The sequence below is a fragment of the Acipenser ruthenus genome, chromosome 17, assembly GCF_902713425.1.
Source record: "Acipenser ruthenus chromosome 17, fAciRut3.2 maternal haplotype, whole genome shotgun sequence".
Classification (NCBI taxonomy): Eukaryota; Metazoa; Chordata; class Actinopteri; order Acipenseriformes; family Acipenseridae; genus Acipenser; species Acipenser ruthenus.
The window spans coordinates 16,822,733-16,836,221 of record NC_081205.1 but is presented as its reverse complement, the minus strand read 5'-3'; the positions used below and the strand labels follow the sequence as shown (position 1 = coordinate 16,836,221).

At 37.2% G+C, this 13,489-nt stretch overlaps 1 protein-coding gene across 1 annotated transcript in view; it reads right to left on the bottom strand.

Moving 5' to 3' along the window:
• LOC117423733 (solute carrier organic anion transporter family member 2A1-like) overlaps window positions 1–10,030 on the bottom strand; it is a 57,330-nt gene extending 47,300 nt beyond the window's left edge. The window contains exon 1 of the mRNA XM_034039856.3: window positions 9,833–10,030. Coding sequence (XP_033895747.1) covers window positions 9,833–9,901 — 69 coding nt within the window. The 5' untranslated portion in view covers window positions 9,902–10,030. The remainder of the gene's footprint in view (window positions 1–9,832) is intronic.
• Between the last annotated feature and the right edge of the window lie 3,459 nt (window positions 10,031–13,489).

Here is a 13,489-nt window from a genome sequence, read left to right as displayed (position 1 = left end):
AGCCTGGAGGTATGTTTTGGGTCATTATCTTGCTGTAGGATGAACCCCTGACCAACTAGGCGTATACCAGAGGGTATTGCATGGCGCTGCAAAATGCTGTGGTAGCAGTTTTGGTTCAGGGTGCCACTCACTCCGTGCAAGTCGCCGACTCTGGATCCAGCAAAAGAGCCCCAGACCATCACGCTTCCTCCTCCATGTTTGACAGTTGGTGTCACACACCGAGGAACCAGCCTTTCGCCTACTCGACCGCGTACAAAAACCCTGCGTGATGAACCGAAGATTTCAAATTTTGATTCATCGGTCCATAAGACCTTCTTCCAGTCTTCAGTAGTCCACTGGCGGTGCTTCATGGCCCAGGCAAGCCTCTTTTTCTTATTTTGCCATCTTAGCAATGGCTTTCTTACTGCCACTCGACCTGTCAAACCTGCAGCTCGAAGTCTTCTCTTCACAGTTGAAACTGAGACTTGCTTACTTCGACCAGTGTTAAGCTGTGCTTGAAGCTGTTGTCCTGTGAGCCGCCTATCACGCAAGCTGTTGACTCTCAGAAACTTGTATTCTGATTCTGTTGTGGCTTTGGGTCTGCCAGACCTCTTCCTGAGTTTCCTCCAGTTTCCAAGTGCCTTTTGATGGTGTAGGAAACTGTACTCACTGACACCTTGGCTTTCTTTGCAATTTCTCTAAAGGAAAGACCTACACTTTTAACCCTTTGCGGTCCATTTATTAAGTGCGCGTCAGGCACGTCAGGTCTAATTAATTTTCACACGCGCAGTTAATTTTAGACGCGCTGTTTAAAAGTATTTTTTTCCACAGTCAAACGGGTTTAAATGGCCCTGCATATCAACAAAGCACTCACTAGGCATCTCCAGCCCCGCCCCACCCTTTCGTTCGCTATAGCTTTCACCGATGTAAGAAATAAATAATAATAAAAATATTAGTCGTACATACCGATCAATCATCTCCTGATCACTCGTTTTATCACCAAACTCCTCAATAATGCGATCCAAGTCATTATTTTATTACTATAACATCTCAAAAAGGCTCTGCAAATGTCCTTGTTCTCTGTGCGCTGATGCACTGATCAGCCAGCTTATTTACCCCCGTTATCTGATACCAGGCCATGTATGACTAATCATGAGATACGCCTATTTTTTTTTATTTTTTTTCCCGACTTGTCTCGGCTCCTGTCGCTCCCACTCGGCAATTGAATGGTTTTCTCGGCTTTTTCCGGAGAAAAAACGACTAGAACCCCGTTTTTTGCGTTGCTATAATGATGTCGGACCCAGTCCGACAAAGGACCTGAGAGGAATAATTGCAATGTCGGACCCAGTCCTACAATGGACCGCAAAGGGTTAAGGGTTATAATGGTCTGTCTGTCTTCCTTTGTTAATTGCCTTTTTCTCGCCATTATGAGAGCAATATACTACTTCCTGCAGTACAATACTGTCCAAATAATGCTTAAGAGGGTGTAGTAACACAGTCTGTTCCAACACTGCTTTTATACAGACAGAGGGTTTGTAAGTAATCAACAAAAGTTGGGACACCTGTAGGAATTGTTAGCATCAACTTTCAAGGCTTAATTTACTTCCATTGCTGCAGAACAGCTCTAAGTTGTTAACCCATTACTTGTTCCCTGAAAAAGGCCTTTTTGTATCTCTGAAATGTACATTATTTTTCAGTTTTTGGTAACCTAAACTTTTTTTTTAACCTCTGGCAGTTTACCGCTCCTTTGTACCATTTCAGGTTATTCACTGGACTTGAACTGCTTAAATTTCAATAAAAACTGGAAAAATGGGGGTGTTCTAAAACTTTTGACCGGTAGTGTATATATACAGTATATATATATATATATATATATATATATATATATATATATATATATATATATATATATATATATATATATATATATATATATATAATCACATGTGCACCTGGGTTTTTTGTAAACGCTCATCCCAGAACAAAGGCTTTGTAAATCGCTAGAAGGGTATAATATTAATATGTGGCTTCATTGTTCATATAGATTTACACACCTGAAAACTAGGCTACATGTGTTAAACATGTTTACAGGTAATTTCTATAATGACATCTCGCACATGACCTTCTTCAATCAATACTCATTGTGAGTAATGCTTCTTATCACTGTCATACATACAGACGTGCTCAAATTTGTTGGTACCCTTACAGCTCAAAATAATGCTTCATTCCTCCTGAAAAGTGATGAAATTAAAAGCTATTTTATCATGTATACTTGCATGCCTTTGGTATGTCATAGAATAAAGCAGAGAAGCTATGAAAAGAGATGAATTATTGCTGATTCTACAAAGATATTCTAAAATGGCCTGGACACATTTGTTGGTACCCCTTAGAAAAGATAATAAATAATTGGATTATAGTGATATTTCAAACTAATTAGTTTCTTTAATTAGTATCACACATGTCTCCAATCTTGTAATCAGTCATTCAGCCTATTTAAATGGAGAAAAGTAGTCACTGTGCTGTTTGGTATCATTGTGTGCACCACACTGAACATGGACCAGAGAAAGCAAAGGAGAGAGTTGTCTGAGGAGATCAGAAAGAAAATAATAGACAAGCATGGTAAAGGTAAAGGCTACAAGACCATCTCCAAGCAGCTTGATGTTCCTGTGACAACAGTTGCAAATATTATTAAGAAGTTTAAGGTCCATGGAACTGTAGCCAACCTCTCTGGGCGCAGCCGCTAGAGGAAAATCGACCCCAGATTGAACAGAAGGATAGTGCGAATGGTAGAAAAAGAACCAAGGATAACTGCCAAAGAGATACAAGCTGAACTCCAAAGTGAAGGTACGTCAGTTTCTGATCGCACCATCCATCGCTTTTTGAGCAAAAGTGGGCTCCATGGAAGAAGACCCAGGAGGACTCCACTTTTGAAAGAAAAACATAAAAAAGCCAGACTGGAATTTGCTAAAATGCATATTGATAAGCCACAATCCTTCTGGGAGAATGTCCTTTGGACAGATGAGTCAAAACTGGAGGTTTTTGGCAAGTCACATCAGCTCTATGTTCACAGACGAAAAAATGAAGCTTTCAAAGAAAAGAACACCATACCTACAGTGAAATATGGAGGAGGCTCGGTTATGTTTTGGGGCTGCTTTGCTGCGCCTGGCACAGGGTGCCTTGAATCTGTGCAGGGCACAATGAAATCTCAAGACTATCAAGGCATTCTGGAGCGAAACGTACTGCCCAGTGTCAGAAAGCTCTGTCTCAGTCGCAGGTCATGGGTCCTCCAACAGGATAATGACCCAAAACACACAGCTAAAAGCACCCAAGAATGGATAAGAACAAAACATTGGACTATTCTGAAGTGGCCTTCTATGAGTCCTGATCTGAATCCTATCGAACATCTATGGAAAGAGCTGAAACTTGCAGTCTGGAGAAGGCACCCATCAAACCTGAGATAGCTGGAGCAGTTTGCTCAGGAAGAGTGGGCCAAACTACCTGTTAACAGGTGCAGAAGTCTCATTGAGAGCTACAGAAAACGTTTGATTGCAGTGATTGCCTCTAAAGGTTGTGCAACAAAATATTAGGTTAAGGGTCCCATCATTTTTGTCCATGCCATTTTCATTTGTTTTATTATTTACAATATTATGTTGAATAAAAAATCAAAAGTAAAGTCTGATTTCTATTAAATATGGAATAAACAATGGTGGATGTCAATTACTTTTGTCAGTTTCAAGTTATTTCAGAGAAAATTGTGCATTCTTCGATTTTTGTGGAGGGGTACCAACAAATTTGAGCACGTCTGTATAACTAGAGCTGAAAGCGAAGCTTTAAAGGCTTGTATAAAACTCACAGACTTCTCAATAAAGATGTGTGTTGAAATGACTGCTCCTCTCCCAGTGCCAGTAATTGGTATGACTGGGATTTTTAGGTGGGATTAGATACCCTGCCCCCTCCGCTTTTAAGAAGTCTTGCTCCTGAACAATGAAGCTCGGTCTTGGGGCTCAGTTTATTTGCCTCATTGACCTGTTACAGCCGCTACTGTACAGCAGCACACAGACAATCAAAGACATTTATACTTCAGCTTGTGCGATCAGCTGAACCACCGCTTTATTAGAATTCAATCAATCTAAATACAGCCCGACACAGGTATTCTCTCTTGCACTTCACATATGTTACAGTCAAAATGCACTCCCATGAACTGATGCACACAGCACAAGAGGCTAATGACCAAATCAATGAAGGCATTTAGATCCACTTCCATTTGCATACTGTCATTAAAACAGAGCCCTCCAGTTGTACTCATAACTCCCACCCAGATCAGCTGGGGGGTTTCCTTACTAAATGCAATACAAAAAAGACAACTTCTGATAACACATTTGAAATCAACCCTTCACTGTGTAACTGCAAGGTTGATTTCAAGAAAAGTTGGAATGAAATGCTGTGGTGTGTATCAATAGCTTATGAATGATCTAAATCTCGACGCCTGAATTTCCCACCAGGTCACTGAAGATACAATACTGTCACTCAAAGTGGCCAACAAGCTGCCATTTGAGACACCATAACTTTGGCGTTTTCAATACACTTTTCAGTTTTTATCTTTTAAAAAAAAATCAGAATATTTCGGGGTTTATTTTACATATATTAAAATATCTCAGTATACACACTTTACATGTGGAATATGATGCGTAGCAGTTCTGGTTTCTGATTAAGTTTAATGTCCCTGGCATGTATGATGAAGCAGAATCTGTGCAAGTAGAAGCCTTCCCAAGTTAGCTGGTACTCAGCTCACTTTCTTGTTTTAGTTTAACGTTTCGCTTGTTTTCCAGTATGTTCTTGTATTGTCAGTGTGAACATGTACCTCAATGCAGCAGTGTTTGCAGCACTATGCATCCTCTGCCTCATCTGACCCATTTCTGCTGTTTGCTTTTTGTATACAGTACTTCGAAACATTCATTTTCTTTTGACTATTCATAAACTGATTTACGTTTTCTCTCCATTCTTCATCCACTAAAAAATATGGTATTTTCGTGTAAGTATTTCAATTTAGTTTTTGATCAAGTTAGTAGTTACTACGCCCAGCAATTGCCACAATAATCAGACTTTGATTGGCCAACATAATCAGGTGATAATGTGTTTGTGAAGTGACACAAAACCACACTTGGACGTTATTTGATCCTCTGACATACCTGCCGTATCCAAGGATACAGTGGGGTTGCTTATGTCCGAGTCAAAATAAAACAGTATTTTAATCAAAATATTGTGTATTTCCTAGAAAATAGTACCGGGAAAATATTGAATAGACAAAAATCGCGTATACATCCGTAAAAACCGATGTCCATTTAAAAAAAAAAATAATCCTGTCATTGTTCGGTAAAATTTGGAATAAATCCGAAATGCAGAACACTAAGTATATCTTACTATGTGTACTGTAATTCATCAAGCATTACATAAGGTGACGAGACGTACCGTTTTGGACAGGACAGTCCCACTTTTGTAACACTGGTCCCAGTGTCCCCAAAACCATTCTTGGGACGCTCATTTGGTCCCGTTTTTTTCCCCACAGCATCATCACGCGGGTAACAGAATATTGTATTGTCATGCAAGCTGCTGTTTCTACCATATCAAACTTATTACAGTACAGCACTTGATGTGACTAAAGAAGGTTGAATGACCAGTAGCATTAAAAAGTGCCATGCAAAACTGGAGAATTACTGAACAGTCAATGTTCATATTTGCAACCTCCACTGACTGCTGCTAACGAACTGGCGGCTATCCTCATCTGAATCACTCTCGCTGCATGAAAAGGTTAGACTACTGTAGTCTAACAATAACGGCTCATACACGTACCATTGTATTGTGCTGGAATTATTCTCTTTATCCATGATATTTGTATATCTGTGTGCAAACGCCTTTGCTTCGTGTGTACCTATAGGCGGCAAAAGCGGAAATCAATGCTGTCATGTCACATCACCGTGCCACGTTTACAATGCAGTGCACTGAAGCTTGTCATTAAAATAGCTCATCACAACAATAGGAGGGGCTGCAAAACATGACAAACGTTTTTGGAAACATATTTTCTACTGAAGTAAGTCGAAATTCACTTTCAGTTCACCACAGGTATGTTCGTGAATAATAAAAACTAATTTATGAACTAGTTATTTTCACACTTGTGAAATTCATATTGTAAAAATATTTTTACAGTTTCAGAACATTTTTTATTTCTTTAAGTTTACATGTTATGTTGTTTTTAGCAATAATGAAATACAATAATTTCAGGTCTCCTGGTGCCAATGTGATTTATTTAAAAAGAAAACCATTGACATTGATAGTTGAGTACTGTACATGATACAAATAGTTTAAAACAATAACACAAAAAGAACCACGTCCTCCTTTCATTTTACCTCTCTTTAAAAAATATGTAAATAAGTTGCCTTAAGGATACATTTCTTTTTTAATTAGGTGACTCCTTTTTTATTTCTGTGTAAATGTGTATGAAGAAGTAGTAGTATGTTTTATCCTGCAAAGATTAAGAAAAAAATAGAGACAATGGAGTACTCATATTTGAGATGAATGCTATCTGTTGCATAGGTGTGATAGCTGTACAAGGTATTTTACTTTATCACAGCTCTTAGTTTAATAGAAGAAAAACAGCACATTGATTAAAACATGTTTGTCTTTCAGCAAGAGGCAAATGTCAGGGCTCGAATTACTGGGGATCCCTTTAAGTTTCTCCAAATAGTTTTTTTTCCAGATTTCCTTTTTAACATGTTTTAAGCCAAAAGGTATCACTTAAACCAGAAAGGAACCTGTTAAAAACGTGTTCATTGTATGATGACATTTCCTGCCTTGTCTATGCAGTTTTTCATTACCAATCAATGATGCGTTTTTCAGTAGCAATCAATGATAATGAGAAAGTGTGTCCTGACAATCTGAAAACTTCTCAGCGCATTTTACATATGCTAATGCTTATCCTTATATTAAGAAAGATTAAATATTATTTCATAAGTAAAGAAGTGACAACATTTCATTTGATCAGAAAAGGAGTATCTTATTACACCTGGATCCATGTCTCAGCGTATACTGTTGACTCAAGAAAAATAAACTCCAGCCAAGATCAGCAAAGAAATTGGCATTGGTTAAATGTGTAGTTATCTATTATTTAGATTATCAGAAAACGCTTTCTCATGATGATTGATTGGTAATTTCATCCTGCAATTAACACGTTTTTAACAGGTTCCTTTCTGTTTTAAGCGATGCCCAGCGTGTTAAAGGGGGGTTTGGAAATACAACTATTCAGAGAAACAAAAGGTTTGCCTACCTGGATTACTAATTTACCCCACTTAATAACTACTTCAGAAGGAAATTCCTGTTTCTGCAATCAGGGCAGCTTCAAAACAAAACTCAGAAAAGCTGATTATCTGTGAAAAGGTGAGGAAGCTTATGGGTGATGCAGTGGGCTTCATTTATTGCAAGCAGTCAAAAGAGGATATTTAACAGCTTATTACCTTTAAAAGTAATAGTTTAATACCAGAAAGTGGCTGAAAAAAATCCTTGTATCTATTAATCACAACACAATAATGATCCAAGCAGAAACTGCAATAGAAAAAAAATACAGAACAAATACCATGTCATATTAAATGGTAAGAAACTAAATATTTTGAAAAAAATAGGTTCTATGAAGTAACCATTTAATAAATATAAATATTGAGATATGTAATGTTTTCATACAGATTGGACACTGGATAGCACAGAGATAGAGATTGAGATAGAGTGAAACGGAAAGTGGAAATCAAAGAGAGAAGATCCAGTTTCTTAGGCAGAAAAGGGACTCAATTTGCAGCAGTAATCAGCAATAAAATAGACTCTCAGAATTTGAATTGCTACTGTGTAATGTAATAACTATACTTGTTGTATAGAAACATTACAAACACAATAAGATCATTTATTCATAAAAAAAAAAAGTTTTTGAAAGTAAAAGATTCCACTCTGAATATCACCATGGGTCTCTGCATTCACTTTCAATATGATATTAGATCAAACATTGCCAAAGTGAAAACAAAAACCTGAGATCTTCCTCGTAGTTTGGAAGTTGGAAGTTATTCACAATATTTCCATACTGTCCCAGTTTAAGGACTTAAAAATGTGGTCACCTTAGCATTACAGCTGTTTGTTTTTACCAACTGTGCCACTGACATATACAAATATATCTTTTTGGATATGACTACTTTTCAAATGTCAGGTTTTAGAAAACAAATTCTTAATGTAACTAACTACCTTTTAGAAAAACTAAAAAGGAACAATCTCAATGTCTTGAAATGTTGAGAAAGGGTTCCAGTCGAAATGTTGGGCATTGAATTGCAGTTTATTTTAGCATTTCTAAGTTTAAGCACTATTCTGTGTGTAACAGGTGTGTGGGTGATTAATGCAACGACCCCTTTATCCAAGTTAATGGACAATAACGCATTTCATAATAACGAAAGGCAAGTAAAGTTGTATGTAAATTGATTTATTGTCAAAGTGCAGGACGTTCTGTACTGCCTGTCTTTTTTTGTGAACTATGTTCACAGTAGTTAAACACTATTTTTGTAACCTTGATGAATACAGTATGTCATACCATGCCACCACTCTGTACAGTTCATTATTAGTTTTAAACACATAATAAAACCTGCCTGTGTCAGTTTACTTTAGTATCCCTGTATCCAAACTGAAATACATGCAAATAACAACCTCTCATACATACTAAACTGTGAGCTTGTCTAATAAATAGATTATCCTAAAGGAACATTTGAACTAGCATGCTGAATGACACGTTTGCATTAAATATATAAGGGAATGGGTACTGTGTTTTAAAAGCTTATTTTCTATCACATAAATTGTATCGTATCAAATTAACAATACAAAGAAAAAACGAAAAGAAAAACAAAATACATGTTTGTAAATCCAGATATTTAATAGAACAACTTATGAAAATGTACTAGTAATTATACTGGTTCTATGATAACTGTATTAATGGCACACTGGTGTGCATTCTTATCAGGGATGTAAACGCATTGAATCGTCTTTGAATATAGTAGTCTATGTTTGTTAGTCTGACGCAGTCATCTGTCTAAAAGTCTTGAAACGAACTGGTCAAAAGTTCTGCAAATGGCAGAGGCACCACAGGCAGCATTTGCGCGGAGTATAACCAAACAAAGCTGGTTATCACATTACACCAGAACACGATTAAAATTCTTAGTTTTACTACAGTACTCAAACTAAGTAAAACATTGTGGTACGCAATTCAAAACTACTGTACAAAATGATCTTTAAGATGGATTTTCAGCACACTCCACTCACACCGACACGGTGGACTAGGTCATGCTATGTTTGTTGTTGAAGTGAAGGACTCGGACGCTTACCTGTTTGACACCAATCCCCTTCCTTAATCAGAGACGCGCTTGAAACGCAGCAATACTGACACTACATCCCAGCGCACGAAATGGAACACGTGAATCTTAGATCATTTGTAAAGTTGTAAATTTTTTTGCATACACACAAAAGGTTCTAATGATTAATAAAATCATCTTTAAATAACAAGTTTACTGCGCTGTGTTTACTTTTCTTTCTACGTAGCTGAAGAAGGGCTTTTGTCCGGAACGTCAAATCATATATTTGATAATTTAAACCTTGTGTTTACATTCTATATATATTCTACATATATGTTTGTATATATATATATATATATATATATATATATATATATATATATATATATATATATATATATATATAAAGTTTGCTAAATGAATGCCAAAAACGAATCATGTTGTGGTGCACGAATTGCACAAGTAATACAAAGTTTACATCATACCTTTATGTTGCAAAAGACCGAGGCGCTTCTGGTTTTGTTCTTTTTCATTTCCTCCAGGTGCAATCCCATCTCTCAGTGTGCACACAATCCTCGGCTGGTCAGAAAAGAAAGGCAGGTTTCTGCACTTCGTTTTACTTGCGCCTTACTACTCGTAGTAGTTTCTGACTTGCTGAAGAGTGGCGCTGTCTGTCCCAGTCATGTATTTCAGGGGTTTTATGATGCGTTATCTATGATGTAATTAGACTCTGCCCATTCACAGGGATGCTGATAAACTTTCCGACTCCGCATTCTATGACGTCATCACACACAGATTGTTTATATAAATTATTCCGTTCTTGCCTGCACGCATCGTTTGAAGTAATGTTGTCTTCTAAGAAACTGGCTCAATAATAAACTGAGGATTCATGAGTATGAAAACCCAGCAAGCGCAATGTGCTCACCTTTATTTTAAGGGGCCCGTTTTCAGTGTATTAATAAGAGCTTACTAACACCTTCAGCAAATGCCGTTCATTTGTGTTAATGTTACTACTGTATATAAACTGGTATGTTTTGTATAATTTTGGGTCCCGACAAAATCCATATTGAAATTAATGGCGTGATAAACAGCCTATATACATTGTAAAAATGGAACATACTGATTAACAAAACTTTTTACAAGAACGCCAAAATCCAGTAAATGATGCAAATGTCTTACATTTTTTAAAACAAATTACGGAATTAAAAAAAAAAAAAAAAATAGTGACGTGACGAGCTGTGTCATTTGCTTGTTTATAAACTCGTTTTGTAGACGATATTGTCTCGTTTTCTTTTTTCTTTCTTTGTTGATTGCGATGTGAATATGCCTTATACTTCATATGTTGATAACTTTGACTATGGAGAAACTTGAAATAAAAAAGACGTCATATTTACTGAAAGCTTTAATTTTCTGAACTAGTTTAATGATTTCTGCGGTGTACGTGGATTGAGCAATACTCAATACTTTATAATATTGAAAAATAAGTGAAACTGCGATTGCAAGAAATATATACACCAGCATTTAAAAAAGGCCACTACAAACAATGGAATGACACAAAGGTGTTTTTAAAACTGTCAACATTGTCTTATATTTTCCTCGAAATAGAAGCATAGAAAGCCATGCTATAAAAAAGTATCCCTAGCGCAAACTCCACCCCTCTATGTCTCGTAATGTAAGGATAAGGGAAAGTTAAATAAGGAAAATAAAAGTCTCCGTGTCTCCATGAGTATTGAAATGAAACCTGGGATCATAAGCAATGTAATAAATGCGATTGTGTGTTTCAAATGAACGTACACGTGTTATATATTTGTTATAATTGTGCAGAATTAAACAGGCGAGAAATGGGGGCGAAATACGAGATGAGATCACTTTGTACTATTCAAATATAAGTAAAACCGACAACATGACGAGAGGAACATGAGCAAAAAATAGAAGAGGAGAGTATAAACAATCTAAAAACATAAAGTTTATATTTCACAATGACATGCACTTTCTTAGAATTGGTTTGAAATAAAAGCAAAGAATACAGTGACAAAAACCCACGTCTGCGACATATCGAATATTGTAGCCAATCAGATGTGACCTTGGTCCTTCCTGATTGGTTGATTCAGCCCTTGGGCGTTTCAGCACGGCGAGGCTTTTGAACACGTCAGAGTCACATGCCTTTCCTTTCTAAGTGCATGTGTATGTCGGTTGAATGCGCGCTTTGAAGTATGGCACATCAACAGTAGTAAAATCCTTGTTCAAATAATGGTCAAAGATCAATTAAAATGAATAGTCTTTTTATGACTGGGTATACCTGTCTTTGAATGACTGGGTATACCTCCTCTCTTTGAACAACACGGAATACCTCCTCTCTTTGAATGACTGGGTATACCTGGACAGCACTAGTTGTTAACATGAGATTACATTGGCCATTTGGTTTAAAAAGTAGGACTTGTCAAGTAGGTTACTTATAATTCCAATTAAACATGAAAACGTTTTGTTTGGACCCCAACTGAAATAACTCTAATGTGGGCTCACATACAGTAGTGTAGCAGTATTGTAACAATAATACAAAAGTTATTTCATTTAGACATGACGTCTGCAATGATGGTATAACCCTACTTTCTGTAATCATTTCATTGTGGCCTTGCATTTGTTTTCATATTGCATGGAACGTAACTGGGATTCATCACAAGCTTCGTTGTCCCTCGTATCTATTCTCACATTAGTATGATAGGCAATACAATATGTTTTTATTAAACAGTATAAAAGTACAGTTGCACCGTGGACTCTGAATCAAGAAGAGACAGATCATTGTTTCAGGCTGTTTGGTACACTCACAGTGCTGCCAGATAGGGCTGTACATTGCACTTTACAGACTGGGTGAAAGTGCTGCATGCTTCTATTGTGTTTGCATTGGAAGTGTGGTCCTTGTCAGCCAGCCTCTGGAAATGATTCTAATCCACTGTCAGGGAACATGCAGTACCGTCCTTATTGAAATAAATATATACATACTCTAAAGTATAGTGAACATGAATTTGATCATATTTCAAACAGTATGCAATGAAGAAGTCCAGTTTTCCTCTCATTATTATTTGCATTGGTATCTGTTCGTAATGGTTTCCAGGAAGCTGGTTCTGCCTTCCCTGAAGCTGTCAGTGTTAGCAGCTGACTGGTGTATGAGGAAGTCGGGGTCCTTCTGCATACAGTGCGTGGGTCTGACAGCTTGCTCACTTTCCATTCACAAAGCATTGTGGTTGCAATAGTTTATGGCATCATCTAGAAGACATTTTACATACATATATATAAGGTGTTTCTGTGCTAACTTCCTTCCACAAATCTCTTCATTTCAACCTACTGCTTCATTGTCTTGAAAACTGGCTTAGTGTTGAGAAATGATCATTTCTCCCTGGTTGAGGCTTTCAAATCAGCCAATCACAATTCCAGTTGCTAACCTCTTCCATCTACTACACAGGAAACAGTGTGGTCGAAACGAAGCAAGGAATGAAGAGTTTGTGAGCCTATCTACCTCTATGTGCTTTGGAGTCTGTGCCCCAGATGAATTGAAGATGCTGTCCTGGCCAACAGAAAGGATAACACAATGTGTAGAATCACTGGTGGCATTAATACGGCCTGAAGTTATTGTTTGTTTTCCGCTGTCTTTTTCAAACAGCCACTTCAGAAGCATATATTAAGTATCATGTCTGCAGCTAAGCTGCATGATAGTGTGCGATTCACTCCCACATATCCATGTACAGGTTCTCATTCAACTTCTGTTTCAAATTATCAGCTACATCTAAGGCATGATTTAGTGTGATGGCGTTGAACAATTAGTGCCTTATTGCTGTTGTGGGCTTTCAGATGTAAAATTTGATCACCATAATAATTTTCAACTATCACCAACCAATTCATTATACAGTATTGCTAAGCAATGCAGATTTTGATGCCAGTGCAAGAACAGCCTATTTTTGTTGTTTGGGCCTTGGACTATGGAAAACACAGAAAACGACGAGTTAAAAGTAGAATTCAACTATTTACAAGAACACCATTTTAACAGTAACTATTGTCCCATGTCCCACAGTCCCTTGCAGCAACTACTTACAATAAGTGGTTTTCGACTGCTGGCCAGCATGGCTTGCTGTGCCGTGCCCCGGAAA